Source organism: Sclerotinia sclerotiorum, genomic scaffold (assembly GCF_000146945.2).
Source record: "Sclerotinia sclerotiorum 1980 UF-70 scaffold_8 genomic scaffold, whole genome shotgun sequence".
Lineage (NCBI taxonomy): Eukaryota > Fungi > Ascomycota > Leotiomycetes > Helotiales > Sclerotiniaceae > Sclerotinia > Sclerotinia sclerotiorum.
Window position 1 is genome coordinate 1,344,276 of NW_001820828.1, and position 19,099 is coordinate 1,363,374.

The window sequence follows — 19,099 nt, forward strand, 5'->3', positions numbered from 1 at the left end:
ATAAGATCCCGCTGTCATGGAATACACGTTCAAGTACATATCGAAAATAATGGAGCTTATGGTCGTTTTTTCATCAATGATTCTCTAGGGCGAATTGATTGTCCAGCTGAGCCTTGGCAACTTTACACTAAAGCTTTACTGCATGGTGTTACATCTTTTCTCCTGCCAGACATTTTGACAAAACGTACTGGAACGGAGGAAGCCGTTGCATGTTTAAAATCCGGTCTTTACCAGCCTTGGATACCTTTAACACTGACATCGCGCCAGTGTCTGTCGAGAATTGCTATGCTTAGCCCCATTAGAGAGTATTACCCAAAAGAAGGTAAATCTATGCAGAAGATTAACTGGAATGACAAATGGACAACTACAATCCAATATGATGGCTACGAATCAATAATCCATGATCTACTCGAAAAAAGTGATAATTTGGAAAAGTTTTCTCATGAAAAGAGCTTGGAACTGCCGCAGCTGAAAACAGAGCGACAACAACACCTAGTGAGTCGAAGCTATGCCCGATTGAGACTTTTCAGGCGCCCAGATGGATTTCTTGAGGATCATGCAATGACGCCCGACCCTGTGTATGATTCACGAGACAAGTACTGTGCTAGTCAAAGGCGCAAGAACATTCTGGAGTGCGTCGATCACATCATTCAGTGGCCTCAAAAAATACATAACACGGCAGAGGTGGCTAGTATTCTGCAAACATATCCTAATCTGAGAGGCTTCTACGCAGAACCTAGAAAGCTTCTCTTGTCAGATCACTTGAATGTTGATTTCGGAGTATCATTTGGCCCTCTATATCGATTCTGCCAACAAACTTCCTCAGATGACAAGTTTCGACTTCAGTTCCAGTTTGCTTTGATGTCATTTCGAGATGATATCAATATGGATGTGATTAGGGTACTGCTTGCTTGTTCTGTGTTAGAGGACTTGAAAAAGCTGAATCCTCCGGCGTCTCTCAATTACGTCCAATTTCGTCCGAACCAAGCTCCGCATCTTACATACATCTTAAAACTGCTGAAGCCTTGTCGCATACCATATCCGCAAGACTTTCGCGATACTTTTAGTGGATTCAAATTGCACGCGAAACAGCGCAAGAATTTAGAACGCCGTGAACATGAGTATGAGACGCAAACAGATGCCGATTGTGAGCTGTTTGCAAAAGTTTTGCTTGATCAATGGCCATGTCCAAAACCGTCCATTGGCGGCTTTCCGACTTCAGGACGCATAGATGTCGCCAAGGCTATGAGTATTATACAACCAGATTGGGAGCGGCTTTTCCAGAATATGGAGCTCTCCAAGTATCTCGAACAGGTTCAAATAGTGCTTGGTAAAGCTTACAGTGGAACAAATTTCGTGTTGCCAAATGTGGAGATTCAAACACAAGTAGTATATTCATCAAGGGTTCGAGGCGGCGAGTCACCCACGTTGTCAATGGATTTAATGCGAATGCCATGTGAGATTAGGATGGTATCTAACAAGGCTGTCTCATTCAATACACAAGCTGAAAACCTGAATCACGATGGCAATCTATCTCGAGAGGCATGTCTTCTCGAGGGCATCGTTAAGAGTAAGTAATTTTCTTGGTTTCCACATCTTTACTCTCTTCCCAGTCTTTATGATCTATACATGTCTTGTACTGATATCAGCTTTAGATTTCATGGGCTCTGAGGCCTCGTTGGTACGCCAGAAATACGGGCAAGGATTGATGCAAAGCCTGGAATCCCTCAAAGTATTCGAGCAAATTCCGAAAAATGGTAGAAAGCACGTTGACACCCTAAAGCTCTCCAATGACATATTCGAAACTAGAGGAGTACTACAACAAATCTTCAGGGAGATATGTCAATCATTTGATAGTCCGAGTGCTACTTGGCTACGAGCAGGAGGCTTGTACCCATGTATTTCAACTATCACGCTGCTTGAGAATCTTCGGTCTACCTTGAGCCCAGTAATCAAATTTGGCAGTGGCATGAGAGAGGGTTTGATCAAATATGCATTACATATCACAGAACTCCAGCGCCTGCTAAGGATCGAAGAAGCCTTCGCAAAGGGTGATCAACAACGCTTGATAGAGGAGCAGAATAACCTAGGACATTCAAATTGGCAGCCGATCGACGAGCCTGATTGGCTCTTAATTGAAGTCGAGGCAAACGTTCTCATTCGGCCTGACCAAGTCGACGTTGCGAGAGCTACGATTTCTCCAAGTTCCAAATCAAATTCTGTTCTGCAAATGAACATGGGACAGGGGAAGACTTCAATCATTGTGCCTATGGTGGCCTGTAAACTAGCCAATCCGGAGCGCCTTGTGCGAATCATCGTACCCAAACCATTATTAGTACCAACGGCGCAGTTATTGCAAGCACGTCTAGGATCTCTGCTAGGCCGAAACATCCTCCATGTGCCATTTTCGAGAAAAACCCCCACAGATGCAGTAAAGACCTATTTCAGCTTGCACAAGATGGCTCTCCAAAAATCAGGAATTACTATTGCTTTGCCAGAGCATATACTGTCATTTCGATTATCTGGACTTCAACGTCTTTCGGATGGTCAAATAAATGAAGGAAGTACAATGGTGAAAGTCCAACAATGGTTAAACTCTCGTTGCCGAGATGTTATGGATGAGAGCGATCAAATTCTCTCATTACGAACACAACTCATATATCCTAGTGGGGCTCAAAAATCAGTTGATAATTATCCTCATCGTTGGGAAGTCGCTCAAGCTTTGCTTGCTCTTGTATCAGGCCACCTATACAATCTCGAGAAAGCTTATCCGCACAGCATCGAAGTTGTTCGAAGAGATTATGGTGGATACCCTATGCCATTTTTCCTGCGAAAAGATGTTGAAGAGGAGTTACTTAATCGGCTTGTTGCTGATATCTGCAATGGGCGGACTTCTATTTTAGATATTTCTCGTTGCTCCAGATCAGAACGCATAGCTATCAGAGATTTTATAACCAAACCCAAGGTCACCACAAGTGTATCCAAGGCCGTTAAATGTATCTTCTCAGACAAGCCCGCAATGACAAAGAATCTATTGAACGTCCGCGGTCTGTTAGTACATCGGATATTATTGTTGGCCTTAAAGAAGAGGTGGCATGTACAATATGGTCTTCATCCCGAGAGAGACCCCATCGCCGTTCCATTTCATGGTAAGGGTGTCCCATCGGACCAAGCTGAATGGGGCCACCCAGATGTTGCAATCCTTCTTACTTGTCTAGCGTTTTATTACGATGGACTGAACAAGAAACAATTGCATCAAAGCCTGGAGCACGTCCTCAAATCAGACGATCCGGCCTCGATATATGATCAATGGTGTATGAGCTGTCCCATGCTACCTGATACATTGCGGGATTGGAATAATGTTAATCTCGAAGATGAACAACAGATGCTTGAGCTATGGTCGCATTTCAATCTATCTCCAATAATAGTCGATTATTACTGTAACAATTTTGTGTTCCCGGCACACGCCAAATCTTTCAGTCTCAAACTACAAGCCAGTGGTTGGGAGATCCCTCTGTCCTCAGCCGATAATCAAAATTCCATCACTACTGGGTTTAGTGGTACCAATGATAATCGAAATTTGCTACCACTCAATCTCAAGCAGCAAGATTTGGATGGGCTTGCCCATACCAACTCTGAGGTTCTTACCTATTTGCTTCAGCAAAGAAATCGACAATATGTAGTTGCTGCTGATGAACGTGGCCGACATCTCTCCGAGACTAACTTGCTGCGGAAAATCTCAAAACTAGGCATCCGAGTGCTCATTGATGCGGGAGCGCAGATTCTCGAGTTGAGCAATGAATCACTTGCAAGAGAATGGCTTGAGATTGACCCACAGGCACGTGCAGCCGTCTACTTTGATGAAGCCGGAAAGCCAATGGTCGTCCACAAGAAATACCGGCCAGTACCATTATCGGCTTCGCCATATTCCGATGACTTAAGAGGAGTTGTTGTTTATCTCGACGAAGCTCATTGTCGTGGAATTGATTTAAAGATGCCTCCTGATGCTTGCGGGGCTCTAACCTTAAGTGAGTCTGCCTTTATAAAGATAATGGGTCAGTGACATTGATACTAACTTTGAGTAAGGTCTAGGGCAGAGCAAAGATCATACCGTGCAGGCAGCAATGAGACTAAGGCAACTCGCAACTTCCCAATCCGTAATATTCTTTGCACCACCTGAAGTCAACCAGAGCATTTTGGACTGTGTCAAGAAGAATCACGGAGATTATTTAGATTCGCATGACGTAATCTGCTGGCTTTTGGAGCAGACATGTGTGGGTATCGAGCTTATGCAACCTCTTTACTATTCTCAAGGCATTGATTATTGCCGTAGAATTCAGGCTGCTGCTGATAATGCAGATTTCCTCGTGGACACCGACCAGCGGGAGCAGTATCTAAACACTCTGAGGCAAAAGGAGCAACTCGGTCTAGAGCAACTTTATGGAGCTAAAACAAAATCCAAAGCTATAGTTGGCTCTGGGAAATTGACTGCCCAAACGGACAGCTATGTAAAAGAGCTCAATGCGTTGCGGAAAGGCTTTCGAGATACCGGCGATGCTGTTCACCATACTGCTTTACAAGAAGTGGAACAAGAGAGAGAAGTCGCGTACGAAGTTGAAACGGTGCGAGAAGTCCAAAGACCCACGCACTACCAAGCTTGGACATTCCCTGGTCTTGACAAAGATATTCTGATCTTTGCGAAAACTGGCCGAATCCCTGCAGGCTCTGCATGCTGTAAACATGCTTTTGTGGCCCTGAGAAAGACTGGAGTTGGTAGGAAGTTCGGCATTAATGCTACGGCTCTTCAATCTCGACTATTTGTCTCCAGAGAGTTCATGCGTTCTGTAAAAGTAAACACCGAACCACATGACAATTTCTTGGTAAGTCGGCACCATACTAATTTGTATCATAATTATGCAATTACTAACTCGCCTTCTTTAGCGCCAAGTGAGTTGGGTCTTATGGAGTCCTGTCACCGAAACTGCTTTGGTTATCATACCTGAAGAAGCCGAACTCCTCATCCCAGTTCTCCGCGAGGCACGAGCTCCTGTTTGCTTCCTCTTGACCTATGCAGCCCCTATAACCCGCAAAATGCTTGCTCACTTCAGCGATCTCAAATATTATGCTATACCTGCACTTCCGAAGGATTGGGTTGTGCCAATATGGCTGTCAGTACAACTAGGTATTTTCTCAGGGGCCCTTTATTTTAAAATCTCTCAGTATGAGTACCTACGTGGGTTTTTGGGTTTTGAGGTCGACAAAAATATGGAAGAGTTACAAGATGATTGCTTGGAGGAAGATCATGTTATCGATGGCTTTATTAACGAGAACACCAACCCCAAAGAACAAAAGTCTGTTGGTTTTACGTCCAAACCTCTAACATTCTTGCAAGAATGGTTGAGTGTAAGACGCAAAGGGCAGGACTTTTCTCACACTCCCATGGGATACGTGTGTCAAGGAAAAGTTCTTACAGAAAGTCATCCATTTTTTAGTAAGAATGAAGCGGGCGCCGACCCAAAACTTGCTCAGTCTAATCGTAGGAGAATATCTGGTTCAAAGGGAGCTTTGGCGAGAAATACTCTCGACGATGATCTTAATGACGACTGGGCCGATATGAATGATAATGAGAATGGTGTAGCAATTGCCGATGAAAGTGATTCTGAGGATTATGATGATTATGAGGATGAGGAGACTAGTACTGGTAGTGTTTTCACGAGCTCGGATCAGGAATTTTGATATTGATGTAGGATTTGCTCGAAAGGTATTAGGTAGGATGCTTGGGGGTACAGAGATGGGTGAAGATATGATTGTTATAATACCATACTGATTGAAAATTTGGTTTGTTTTTTTTGGTTGTAGGAATTGGTTCATTATTTTGTAGTTAAAATATGGTAGCATACACATTTTCTTTGTATTAGTTAGGGTTATCTTGTTTTCTATTATAAATTCCTGTCTTTCTCCGAAGTGAATCCTTCCCTTAGAAAACCAAAATTATAAACTTCTCTTCTTTATTCTCCCTATTCCTTATAACACAACAATCACTTTATATGATAACACTCATCACATAACAACACACCTCCCCTTCTCCTTACCCCTCTCCAAAAACTCCCCAAAACTCATAAACACCCAATTCCTCTCTTCCCACCCCAACACACCCATCTTCCCCCAATCAATCCTCTTCGCAAGACTTTCTCCCTCCTCTCCTTCCCCTTCATCTTCATCTCCATTCCCATTATCCCCTACTCCTCTCTCCCCATCCTTCCCACACCCATCATACCTTTCCCTCGCCGCTGTCCACGCAGTCCATACACTCCAGACTCTACATTCTTGGCCCTTAAATCGCATTACTGTTCCCATTTCCATTCCCATTTTCATCTCCTTTTCCGGTGACGGAATCCCTGTCTCTATAGAGGAAGGTTCAGAAGAAGTAGAAATAGAAGAACCGGAAATCCCCTCAATCTCACCCTGTCTCATTCCACTTATCTTTCCCTCGTGCGAGAGCTGCATAGATATTACATTGAATAGTGTTTGCAATTTCTGGATTTTATCTTCATCTTCATCCTTGCCTTCATCTCTATCCTCGTCTATTTCCTTTAGATGATTCGATTTATTCGATTGATTTGATTGATCCGAAGAATGCAAAGAAATATAAATCAAAAGCTGCTGCACAGAATATCGACACGCATCATAAATTCCCCGTTCAGTTGTCTGGGATATTTTTGGCGGATTACGGTGGAAATGAGGGAGGTGTGGTGAGAGGATTTGGAGGATGAGGGGGAGAGGGTGTGTGCCTGTGTTTTTTGGTTAGTAGGGTTGGGATTTGAGGTTGTTGGTTTTGTTTGTTGTGGTGTGGGTTAATTGTGATTAGTAGAGTAGGTAATTATTCATTCCTATTCCCATCATCGATCGATGGATTTCAAAACTCATTGCGAGAATAGATTGAAATTGATTTTGAAATAGAAATAGAAACAATAAAATCCAAAGAAAATTCAATCAAAGAAAAAGAAACAAAATACGAACGAACAACAATAATCCCCCGCAACTCCTCACCCGTAACATCAACAGTAATACCCACAGAATCAGTTTCTCCAGATACAGACTCAGAATCAGGAGATGCATTTGAAAAACTCTCTACGAGTTTATAGAATTTCTCCGAGAGAGTTTTATCGCCGCTGAGATTTATTTCGATGAGGTGGGTTGGCATGGTTTTGATTGATATTAGATTTTAATTTTTGAAGTGAGGGGCGTTGATGGGGGTTTGGAAGCGCAGGTTCGCGGGGTTTGATGGTTTGTGTTGGAAATATAATGGGGGAGGTGGGGAAGAAGATGGGTTTGTCTGTATTTTGAGAGGAAGAAAGAGAGAGAGAGAGGTTGACGGGAAATATACATTTAAATGTTAATTTATGTTCTTTATATTACTCGTATAAGATTAGAATTGTAGGTAGCCGAAATGGAGGCTGGTGCTTAGTGGGGGATTGGGAAGGATTTTATGTATGTGATGTAAGCAGCTAGCAGGTAGACAGGTGAATTCTATTATTAAAGTTATTAGATATTGGAAATAAAAGGACGGATGTGAGATTTATTGTTTTGGGGGAATTTTGATGGGGAGATGGGGTGGGTAGATGGGGGGTTTTTTTTAAACACGATTGAATGTTTGTTTTGTTGTTAGCTGTGTATTGAATGGTTGATGATGGTTGATGACATTACACTATTCCGTACTCCGTACGAACTGTCGATAATGTCGCTAATTAGAATTTAGGCGCAAAAATTATGCTGAAAGGGGCTTCATGGCATAGTAAAGATGATTATGATATAATATAATAAACCTTCAAACTTTTGTTCCCTTAAAATACCTACCTAATAATCCAGTACAAATGAAATAAAGCATGTTCGAGCTGTGTTGATTATCCCATCCGTAGGCTAATCGATCCTTTCCCTTTCCATGTCCATGTCCAATACCTCGAGCCTTTTACTTAATCAGGCGCCTGTCCTACCTTGCAGTATATCCTATAGCCAACCTATTAATTAAGTTCCTCATGCCTCTCCCTACCTTACAGTAGATTATACCGTATCCCAAATTTCAGATGTCCAGCATCACCATCTACCCAACATAATGTGTATCCCTCTCACCCCAACCCCCACCATCTCTTCCCTCCATACTAGCCTTATGAATCTCATAATCATCTCCATCTCCAGAACGAGTATTTCTTCCCTCGGAATTTTCGAAATCTTCTCTAACATCCCATTCAGTGGTACGTCTAATGATCATCTTATCACTACCGACCGTACTCCTATCCGCATTATCCACTGGTGTCGAACGTCGAATATGCGCAATATTCATAGCTCCATCAGGCCTTAATGTACAAAGTTCCTCCCCTTCATGACTGAGTTTTGCATTCGTGTTTATATTGTTAAAACGAAAATTAAACACAGGTGACGAGTTCTTGAAATTGGAAATTGGAGATGAGATTGTAGGAGTGGATATTTCATCATCTTCGTCGTAATCTTGAAAAGTTGATATGGTGCGAAGATCTTGTGGTATGCGAGGCGGATTCTTTTTAGAGGGTTTCCAACCCGAGCGAGAGGAGAGAAAGGTACTTAATTTTGAGTTGGACTGAGAGTGATTGTTGCCATAGGATGAATCCATAGGGTTTACCGACGCTGCGAGACCACCAGACGACATGGATTCCATGAATGGTTTGAGAAATGATAAGCATCCGAAGAAAATTGCTGAGTTGAGTTGGACAGATGTCCAGACGTAATTTCGATATGAGACGAGTGTTTGGTTTGGAAGCGTGGGAGATCCCGAAGAGGAAACGACGACAAGTCGCATTATGGATATGGGTAGAATGCTGCCGAATCATTAGATCATCTACAGTTCTTAGGTATACAAATTCGCTACTTACAACATTCTAGTCCCAAATGCCATGAAAACGAGAGCCTTACGCCTTAATTGCATCTGTAATCCCCAAACGAGAAAAATTGGCATGAAGATAATGCCACTATCAGTCACAATGTCCAGGGCCCCGATAGTTTGCCAGAATGCGCCCTTCTATATGTTAATGATTGTACCGAGATAGATAAACTGACTCAGCTTACGATATTGAAGCATTCATCGGTATAAAGGACGGCCCACGGGTTCGGCAGATCGCACTGAAATGCGACTGAAACTTCCGCACACAAAGCCCATAGTATCACACATATCTCGGTAACGCGGTTGAGTATTGCGTAATTTGAATCTGGTGTCAAAGCCCGTAAATAGAACAATGTACTCAATTTTGCGAAACAAAGCGTTGGAATATAAACCAACTGAGATGCATAGGCATACTGCGTCGTAAGTTAGCTCACTTGGATGTGCCTTTAAGCGAAGAGAATGCACCTTTTGATAGTATTCCAGCTCTTTACTGTTGAGAGTATCTTGGTACCGACCAAGTCCATTCTTAACCATCATTGATAGAAAAACACTATGGCAGATTCCAAAACACTAGACTGTTAGTGTTGCTTACAAGTTGGAACAAACTATGATGTACTGACCATGGCAACTATAATCAAACCATCATCAGTACTACATCGCCTCACAACAAGATATTTACTTCCAATCCTTGCTCCAACACCAAGTATCATTGTACTCAAACCTATCCATGATACTATATTAACTAAAGGGCCTTCGTTATGGCTTGATATAATGATTTGCCGTGAAGGAAGGGGTATTGATGTCATTGTAAGAATGATTTAAAGATAGTGAAGAATATGAAGGAATCTGCATTGGAACGAGATATACATCTTTCCAATCCTAATTCTTGCATATATTCGTCACTTGAACAAGAACTTGGGAATTTCTGATCAAAGTATGATTTCACGGGGCCAAAAGAAAAAAAGAAAACCGTTGAAACGATGCAAGGGAGCACATCTTTGTCGTACATTATGCAACTCTTAAGAAAAAAGAACTTCTGTACTCCTGACTTTTTGGTACTTGCTCCGGACCTTTCCCAATTGTTGGAAATAGAATTGTGCCCATAGCAGTGGCATTTGTGAGTATGTATTGATGAAAAAGATAATGAACAATAGTTCAACCACTGGATTGAACTTCATTCAGGAATTGGTAACGATCATCCGGAGCTCCGTAAGACCTATCTTTGGGCTTTCTTGGGACGTCGCAACTGCAATAAAATCCCCATGAACCATTCTCGCTCCTTGATCCCAGACATCAACACACAGTTTTATCCAAGTCGTGCCACAATATGGTGATCATGCACGATGGGATTGGGGGATCCAAACAAATGTTGAGTCTCCCTCGTATGAAACGATTAGGGGTTCTTTCCAACGGAGACAAACGCGCTCGTCAGGTTACACGAGATTGTCGCCTTGATCTTACTTACACACACAAGACTTGAGGGCATACCGCTCGTCCAATGTCTGGAGGACCTTCGATCACTGTCGTATGTGGCCCGGTTTCGTGATCGGACAAGCCGACAAGGAGGCATGATAATTTCCAGACAATTGGAAATTTATAATGGAGAGATGAGAGACAATTCAATAGTCAAGTGGTACTGATATTAGAAGTGGAGAGGCACAGTTGTAGCTTCGTAGCTCAACAGGGGCCGCAATGGTAGATATATATAATAAGTCTTACAGCGGCGATGAGGCGTTTATCAAATTATGTAGTCTTACATTGAACTAGCATTTGCCGTGATCACGTGTTCAACCTAAACTTGAACAGGAAAGGCTTCCCCCGCTGTCATTGTACCCTTGCTCAAGCCTTGCAGCTTTTACCTCCGAACCCAATCGAACCATCCAACATCCAACATCCAACCACAGCCATTCAGCCATTCTCTGAGGAAAAGATGGATATTCGTATTTATTCCTTACACCAGCAACGTATCATAATATACACACCATATTAAATGCATCTCGCTCCATTTTATGCATCGGGTATTTATCAAAAAGGTGTAATGAGACAGCTTATCCTGTAGGTGGTGTCAGGGATTTCTTCTTTTCCTATCTTCGACTCGGTGACCCCCCATGCAAGGTTCTTATTTCTGCAGTGTCCATAATGTCTGCAGTGTATCTTCAAGAAGGGCAGATAGCTCTCCGTCCCCGTTGTGATTTTCTTTTGCTTTATCTCTCTTCATTTTGGTCGCAATTGTCCGTTGTTCATGAGCTTGTTCGGCGATTAGTTTTTTCCCGTATAGCACTTTTTTACTTCAACCATGGACGACAAGAATGTAGAACTGGGCGTGATCGCTAGGTCGTCGTCTTCTGATGAGATACCTCATGCCGGGTCGAAAGGCAATACGAGCAGAGATGATCGAGAAATGGCATATTTTGGAAAACGCCAGCAATTGAAGGTATGCGCCAAGTACAAGTATCATTGACAAGGCTGAAGTGACATAGCGTAATTTTGGCTTCTTGTCGATTGCGGGTTTCGTCTGCAGTTTGCTTTCGACATGGGAAGGAATGTTCGCGGTCTTCCTTTACGGATTCCAAAACGGTGGACCGGCAGGATTAGTTGTAAGTTATTCGTCGTAGTTCTACCTAAACCCATATGTTGTTGGAATATACTAACCCTCGATGTCCAGTACGGCTACATCTTCTGTTTCTTTGGTACATTATGTACGGTCGCCAGTTTGGCAGAGATGTCCTCCATGTTCGTATAGCCATTCCCTTGCCAGCGCATAGATCTGATAGCAGCAATAAGGATGCCCTTGAGCGGCGGCCAATATCACTGGGTGTCGATTCTCGCCCCTAAGTCCCACGCAAAGTTCCTCTCATACATGACAGGCTGGCTTACGGTCATTGGCTGGCAAGCAGGCCAAGCAAGTGTTGCTTTCCTCTGCGCAACTTTAGTCCAGGCTTTGGTGATATTAAATCATCCAACATACGTCCCTGAGCGATGGCAGGCAACTTTAATATTCTACGCGGTTCTAGCTGTTGTTTTGTTTGTCAATACGTATTTGGCTCGCTGGTTGCCAAAGATTGAAGGATTGGTTCTTTGCATCCATATACTTGGGTTCTTTGGTGTTCTTATTCCTCTAGTCTACCTTGCATCTCATGGAAAGGCAAGTGATGTCTTTGCTACGTTTGTCAACGGTGGCGGTTGGTCCACAGATGGAATATCATTCTTTATTGGCCTAATTACAAGTGTTTTCTCCTTTCTTGGTAAGGCTGACCGTTTACTTCCTCCCTGTAATGCTCGTTGCCAAGAGTAGAGCTAATTCCAGTCTCAGGAGCCGATTCTGCTTGCCATATGAGTGAAGAAATTCACAATGCCTCTACCGTCGTGCCTTGGGCAATGATCACCACGATTCTTTTGAATGGTGCTTTAGGTTTCGCACTGCTTATAGCCCTTCTCTTCTGTCTCGGAGATATCAATGACGCTCTTACTTCTCCTACCGGCTTCCCGTTCATTGAGATATTTAGGCAAGCCACTAATAGTAACTCTGCTGCAACTGGAATGACATGTATCATTGTGATAATCATGTTTGCCGCGGCTATTGGTATTATGGCAACTGCCTCACGTTTATTGTGGGCTTTCGCGAGAGACCATGGAGTACCAGGTAGCGCATATCTGTCTCGTGTAAGTAGATACCCAAACCCCTTTGTTGTTCCCGTCTGACTCTCCACTACAGGTGCACGAACCAACAGCACTACCATTATACTCTATTCTAGTCAGTGCCATTATTTCACTCTTATTGGCACTCATAAATATTGGAAGCACTGCCGCATTCAACTCGATCGTCTCCGTTAATGTTGCGGCATTCTTTACCTCCTACATGATACCTATCGTCCTGATCCTCAAAAAACGTCTTCGCAGAGATCCAATAAAAGATAAGATACATTGGGGACCGTGGAGAATGGGTCCAATTCTTGGTCCAATTGTCAATGTTGCCGGATTGATTTATTCGATGATCACCATGTTTTTCAGCTTCTGGCCAAATACACAAGTCGTTACTCCAGTTACCATGAATTGGTCCTGTGTTATTTTTGCTGCTGCTATCATTTACAGCGTGGTGTTCTACATGATTTGGGGTAAACACTCTTACAAGTGGCCAATAGTCGATCCTATAAGAAGGCAGCAGTAGATCTGCTACATGATGGGTTTTTGGCAATATCAAATTTGTCGGTATATAGTATAAAGTATTGTTTTTAGTTGAACGATTTTATGAATCGTTGCCTGGTCATTTGGATTAGATCATAGAGCTTCATTTAAGTGATTCTCAATAGACAATGAAAAAAGTTCGTCACAATCGGAAAGCATTAATAGGATTCTGTCACATTTCATATTTTTGATCGAGTAAGTCGTGTAAATTTATGCAAGCCATTTTTGACAGCACGCCACATCATTCTCGAAGTCTATCGTTGTACATTTCGAAGAACGCAAAATATCTAAAAAGTATGGGACCAAGGACACTAAAAGGAAGCTACCACTGACACTTACGAATCATATGTTTAGTGACCCACTAGGCCCAATTTTTGTTTTTTTATCGCCAATTGTTGATTGGGTTCCAAACTGTCGGGACCAGAGCTCTTACAAAGCATTAGAGGGTAAAACCTCATTGATCAGAGCTTTCTATGATTCAGAATCAACCGTCTTGCTCGGACAATTAAAACCTCTTCTACACACAAGTCATTCAATTATCCAAAACCGTATGATTCGCATCAAACTCGCCGTCACACATTCGTTAGATATTAGCATAAGTAGCATAAACGGTAGCATATCCATACATGACCCGCTCTCATTTACTCCCCTCTTTCACGAGCATTTTCCACAAGGATCATCATATTCTTGGCCTGGTCCTAGTTCAACGGCGGATTATCCGAACGAACAAGCTTGTTGATTGTTCCGCTTAAGGTTATGCTTATCCTTTCTTTGCCATTGCTAATTTCTTTTTGGTTTAAGTGCTCTCGCTGTTTTATCTTTGCTTTCTCTTCATTTTATTGGTTGTCATGGCTGAATGTCCAGACTACGATGGGTTTAGGAATTTTTTCTAACGACCCCTTCTAACATGCGCTGTCACTTTTTCTTTTCAAAAACAGGGGCTTGATGCATTTCCGGCTTTTTTTTTCCTCACAAGCCCAAGAGACCTAGCCTATAAAAGCCACGGAACCGATCACAGTTGTATCCGATAGTCCGATTTGCGGGTTGTAACCTAGTGGCTTGTTGATTCGGTGCAAGTGCATTGTTGGTTCTGTTTTGAAATGCGTGTTTTAATGTATGCTTAAGTTTAAGGATGTGTGAAAAGGAAAGGAGAGGGGGACGGGATTGAGATTATGCAGGTGGCGGCTGAGCGGCTGGCTCCGTGGCTAACGGCACGCGGAAGGAAAAGAAGTGTGAAAAGTGGAGGTAGCGGTACGGGGCATAGTTCCTATCTTGTCATAATGGCAGTTTAAGTGCTGTGCATTTCTACCGGCATCATCGACCTAATCCAATTCTGCTTTCACTACCTCCCACAAACTACACCGTACCACCCAACATCATGACATCTCATTTAACACTGAATTCTTCCACCGCCATGTCCAGTCCAATCCTCATCTCCACACCAAATTCTAAGCCCACGTCCAATCTCCGCGTCCTCCCCTGCGATCCAAAGTTAGATGGTCCAGCTCTCCTTGCTCAACATACTGCAGCTTTCAGTGACCCACGAGAACCATTCGTCTTCGTTTTATTCCCTGAAACTGAGGAGAAGGAAAAGGCAGTTAGGAGATTGGTTAATAATTGGCTAGGGGATGAGAAGGCGAGGTATGTTAAGGTTGTCAATGACGAAGGTATTTTTAGTTTTTTCCCTTCGAATCCCTTGATTGTGAGCTGTGGAGTGGTTCGTTATGGCATGGCAGTGACCAACACACGTGAATTTGAGGAAAGATACTAATGGTGTATGAAGGAACTCTCATAAGTGCAGCGAAATGGCTCATAAATACAGAACCTTTGAGCGAGGAACAGAAAAAAGAGCACATTAGTGTGGATTGGCACCCTGATCAAGATTCAAATGAATGGGCAGAGTATCTTATCAATTGGATTCATCAACATCAGATCAGTCGAACAAAGGGTGAACCATGCGTTAGTACGTATTATTACTTTCAGGTTCCTTCCAAATCCCCTTTCCCTCTCATCCTTTCCATCTCCACCTCACATCTTAACTCTCTAACATCCCCACAGTCCTCGATATGATATCAACACACCCCTCATACCAACGTCTTGGCGCCGGTACCCTCCTCATGCAATACGGTACCGCAATAGCCGATTCCCTCAATTTACCGGCATTTATCGAGGGGACGGCCATTGCGAAACATTTGTATGAGAGTCATGGGTTTAGGGCTGTGCCGGATAGGTATATTCAAGTTGAGGTACCGGGGAAGTGGAGGGGGAGGGAGGATAGACCTGAGATTGAGTATTTCTTCTATGAGAGACCAAGACGTGGGGGGAAGGTGTGAGGCGTACTTGTAGGCGAGGTGGGGGAAACTATTAAGGAATAGAGGGGGGAAGTGAAAGGGAATTGGAGGAGTCAAAATGTATCACTTTTCTCGTCTGTATAGTATCAGAATACATCCATCATTGACAGCTAATGATTCCATACCCGATCTCGCGGTGAATTTGTCGCGGTACACTGATTAGTGATTATTTAAGCTATGTTTCCGAGAGGCTGACCAGTTAATTAGTCAACCGACTGATGCAATTCAATATAGCATCTTGTCTTGCATTCTAACCACTCTAAAGACAGTACATACCATACACATAGTCCCCGACGAGATATTCACTCCCAACTGACAAGCACATTTTGCTGCTCAGCTTTTTATCGTTTGCCTAAGTTCAAAAGAACCTAGATCTTCCATTAGGTACTATATAATAAATAATATAGTATAGTAATATTATTTTTTTTATAACTATTCAATTAATCTCCCTCACAAATAATCGAAAGGACTTGGAGCTTGCTTCTGTTGTGATGCCTTTAGTTTAAAGTATAAGGTTCGGTTTACCGTTTATGTACCCCCTAATCTATGGTTTCTCGTGAGAGGCGTGTGCTATATATAGTTTGATTTTTTCATGGAAGGAAGTAGCTACAGAAGGTAGGTAGGTAAGAACAGATTTGTTGGTGGTGGTAATAACTGCTTTCGGCAAAACATATCAGGTAAGAATGAAGATGAATCCAGAGTTTAGATACCATAATTGGATGAGATGAATGCGCATGCGGACATGGTGCTAGCTTAAAATTAGCCAGGGAGTTCAAATCTTTCCCTTTTGGTTACTTTTCTTGCGTTACTGAGTAAGAAATTGGATTGGGTAAGAGATTTTCTCAGTCAAGATATACAGACTGACTTGTATACTCAGCAACTTCTGATATCTAAAGGAGAGGAACCTTAGCTGAATAAGTAGGCATAAAATCTAGTTTCCACCTCATGATCAAGTTTTCTTTATAAATACTCATGGATATTCCAATATTACCAGCTCGCTCAGTGCGGAATGTCCAGAAATCCCTGGAAATATCTTCAGTGAGACCGCTTTCTGATCAATGGTCGTCCTACAGAGAGCGATATTTTTGTGCAAGAGAGCTGGAGCTGTAAGCTGGATATTTATTGTGTGAACGAAGTGAATGACTTCAATTCAATTACTACTGTAATAAAGAACTAAGCGAACGCGAAAGAGACTAGCTCTTTTAGTAAGTCTATATAAGACTTACTACTTTCAATATGTAGCTAGCTCTTTAGACAGAATACAATTAGACATACAGGACCTACGTAATCCGTGGGTGCTACGTCTTCCGTATCCTTCTCGTACCAACAGATACCTTGTCTTAGCAGATTAATCAGTCCCATAATAGACGAACCAAACTCAAAAACAAACACCCTAACTGCAGAATCTGAGCAATCCCCTTGTGAAATACCTGGTAGGTTTTACATGTCCTGGGGCTTTTAGTTGAGTTTTTTGGTATAGGATTAGCTGGAAATTGATGCCATCTGATGTTCGAATAATATAACAGATAGGATGACGAAAAGGAAGAATTAGATGATATTAACATCATGCTTTGAAAACATCATGGTTATATTTTACTTAACCAGCAATATACAACCAAATCCAATACATATCATTCAAAGGACAACAATATCTAATCTCCTATCACTTCGCCGCTCCCTCCTGGTGTCCTTGTAGAGAACCCATAATTCTTTACTCTCTTCTTTCTAACACCCCAACATCAACATACCATCCTCATTTACCTGTTCTTCCACCTTCCTTTTTCAGGTAAGATTAATTACTGCATCACACAATATATAACAGCACACTCATATTTATGTGAGCGAAAAAGCAGGGAGGATGAATTATGAGTACTATCGTTCTATCCTCTCCTTCGCATATATATATATATATTAAATCGACAACAACCATCCATCTCACCAATGAAAAAAAGTCTGTTCCAGCGGAATAATATATTTGTTATATGACTTAAAAGAGAGTAGTTAAAAGTCGAATATCTGCAAAATTCGAACCTCATCGCAAGAAATGTTGAATATCACCAACGACCATCCACTCCATCTATTGACAAACCTAGATGAAACTTGTTCTTTCAGAAGTGGTTCTCAGCTTGGTTTATATACCTGGGAAGATATGATGAATCTAGATTAAGAGAAGAATTTGCTGGGGGTGTAGAAACTCGCTAGTGTGGTGAATCCGAAAGGGGTGAAGCGAAGTGAGTGGGAAGTTCATAACCATTCATGTGCATATATCACTAGCCACTCGTAATCTTTAATATTTACGGTTTTCTATTGGCCTACAATGGCTAATAGCATTTTTAATATTCACTCCACCAAAGGGGCGCTAAAATGGTTAAGCTAGGTTATATATAAAGATTCTACCAGTGATGAATCTTGCTCATGTAAAGATCTAAACCATCAAGACAGACATGATATTTGCGTGAGGTTAAGCCAGGTTGAAAGTCAGTAATATCTTTCCTAGAAAACTAGATATTATTCTCTAGGTGAAGAGTTAAAAGGTAGAACGACAGAAGAAAATAGAATGACAGTAAGATCCTCGACTTTGATGATGCTTACGGTGGACATCTCGAGATGAAAGTGATGATTTGTTAATAATAATATGATCCTGTTCTCAATTCTGAAATAAGGAACTTAGATAAAAGCCTTCACACTCGCTATCATTTGAGATCGAATAGATAGCGTGGTCGTTGGGGTATATTTGATACCTATCTAATATTGTGAGGAAGATCTATCCCATCTGATGTTTTGAATATAGTCCAAAAAAGGACAGCAAGGTTACCAGATTGGACGACAACAAATATTCATATTAGGTCATGTATAACTGGGAGCTCTGCTACCGATCCTCTGCCAGTTTCAGGCGAAAGTGAATCAGAACTCACTATCAAGGTCTTAGAATCATGGAATATGTACCAAATTCTTTCGGATGAAACTGGGCAGGAAGCAATAATTATGGAGGATATTTCAAAATACTCACTCCGAATCCTTACCAAATCGGGTGCAGCCATTTGACCATTCAAGTATGAACCTGCTGTCGGCTACGCATCAAGCTTTGTGCTAGGCTATTTAAGTTAAGTGCCCTATTTTTCGAAGGTTGAGGGGCTTCCAAGCAAAATGTGGGCATTTGTTGCTCCATAGCTCGAGACTGAATGTATTCACCCGAAGTAAATAAGTCGGAGCCATATCGCGTTCCACAGTCTACGCATCTGGGAATAAATTTGCCGGATTGGAATACTTAAATGAATGGTCGGTATAGCTTTGCTACCGTGGTGCGGATTCCGTGAGGTAGTTTTGGGAGGATTCCAGCCCATTCGGTAATATATCTTGGGAAGTTGCTCACTCGCGCAGCCCAAGTATGAAATGTATGACCTTAACAAAATCTGCAATACCTATGATTCAATAATTTCGATCTTCTGGGAAAGGACAGCAACAATCAAAATAAAAACATTATACAAGATATCAGAGTGACTCGATAATAAAATTGAGACGAGAAAATGAAGGCTAGAGGAAGAATCATGTGATTATGCATAAGTATAACTTTCAGCAGTCCTGGCTTCCACCTTTTCCTCCCTGCCGAGGACGCCAGAGCAGTATAGACATATCTTTGCTTCTCAAA

At 42.1% G+C, this 19,099-nt stretch overlaps 7 protein-coding genes across 7 annotated transcripts; 4 read left to right on the forward strand and 3 right to left on the reverse strand.

Annotated features, from left to right (window-relative positions):
- Positions 1–885: 885 nt before the first annotated feature.
- Positions 886–5,736, forward strand: SS1G_06826 (hypothetical protein; the record flags this gene model as incomplete). The annotated part of the gene is made up of 4 exons (XM_001592535.1): positions 886–1,570; positions 1,656–4,028; positions 4,093–4,880; positions 4,942–5,736. The coding sequence occupies 4 exons, from the start codon at positions 886–888 to the stop codon at positions 5,734–5,736; spliced, it is 4,641 nt and encodes a 1,546-aa protein (XP_001592585.1).
- Positions 5,737–6,060: 324 nt separating this feature from the next.
- SS1G_06827 (predicted protein) lies at positions 6,061–7,204 on the reverse strand (the record flags this gene model as incomplete). Its single annotated transcript, XM_001592536.1, has 2 exons — positions 6,061–6,791; positions 7,021–7,204. The coding sequence occupies 2 exons, from the start codon at positions 7,202–7,204 to the stop codon at positions 6,061–6,063; spliced, it is 915 nt and encodes a 304-aa protein (XP_001592586.1).
- Positions 7,205–8,101: 897 nt separating this feature from the next.
- Positions 8,102–9,923, reverse strand: SS1G_06828 (predicted protein; the record flags this gene model as incomplete). Its single annotated transcript, XM_001592537.1, has 4 exons — positions 8,102–8,852; positions 8,907–9,052; positions 9,535–9,635; positions 9,782–9,923. The coding sequence occupies 4 exons, from the start codon at positions 9,921–9,923 to the stop codon at positions 8,102–8,104; spliced, it is 1,140 nt and encodes a 379-aa protein (XP_001592587.1).
- A 318-nt stretch (positions 9,924–10,241) lies between these two features.
- Positions 10,242–10,394, forward strand: SS1G_06829 (predicted protein; the record flags this gene model as incomplete). The annotated part of the gene is made up of 1 exon (XM_001592538.1): positions 10,242–10,394. The coding sequence occupies one exon, from the start codon at positions 10,242–10,244 to the stop codon at positions 10,392–10,394; it is 153 nt and encodes a 50-aa protein (XP_001592588.1).
- Positions 10,395–11,210: 816 nt separating this feature from the next.
- On the forward strand, positions 11,211–13,082 carry SS1G_06830 (hypothetical protein; the record flags this gene model as incomplete). The annotated part of the gene is made up of 6 exons (XM_001592539.1): positions 11,211–11,348; positions 11,395–11,511; positions 11,580–11,647; positions 11,699–12,159; positions 12,228–12,577; positions 12,630–13,082. 6 exons carry the CDS (start codon positions 11,211–11,213, stop codon positions 13,080–13,082), a joined length of 1,587 nt encoding a protein of 528 aa, XP_001592589.1.
- Positions 13,083–14,477: 1,395 nt separating this feature from the next.
- SS1G_06831 (hypothetical protein) lies at positions 14,478–15,432 on the forward strand (the record flags this gene model as incomplete). The annotated part of the gene is made up of 3 exons (XM_001592540.1): positions 14,478–14,766; positions 14,883–15,062; positions 15,158–15,432. 3 exons carry the CDS (start codon positions 14,478–14,480, stop codon positions 15,430–15,432), a joined length of 744 nt encoding a protein of 247 aa, XP_001592590.1.
- Positions 15,433–17,958: 2,526 nt separating this feature from the next.
- On the reverse strand, positions 17,959–18,051 carry SS1G_06832 (predicted protein; the record flags this gene model as incomplete). The annotated part of the gene is made up of 1 exon (XM_001592541.1): positions 17,959–18,051. The coding sequence occupies one exon, from the start codon at positions 18,049–18,051 to the stop codon at positions 17,959–17,961; it is 93 nt and encodes a 30-aa protein (XP_001592591.1).
- Between the last annotated feature and the right edge of the window lie 1,048 nt (positions 18,052–19,099).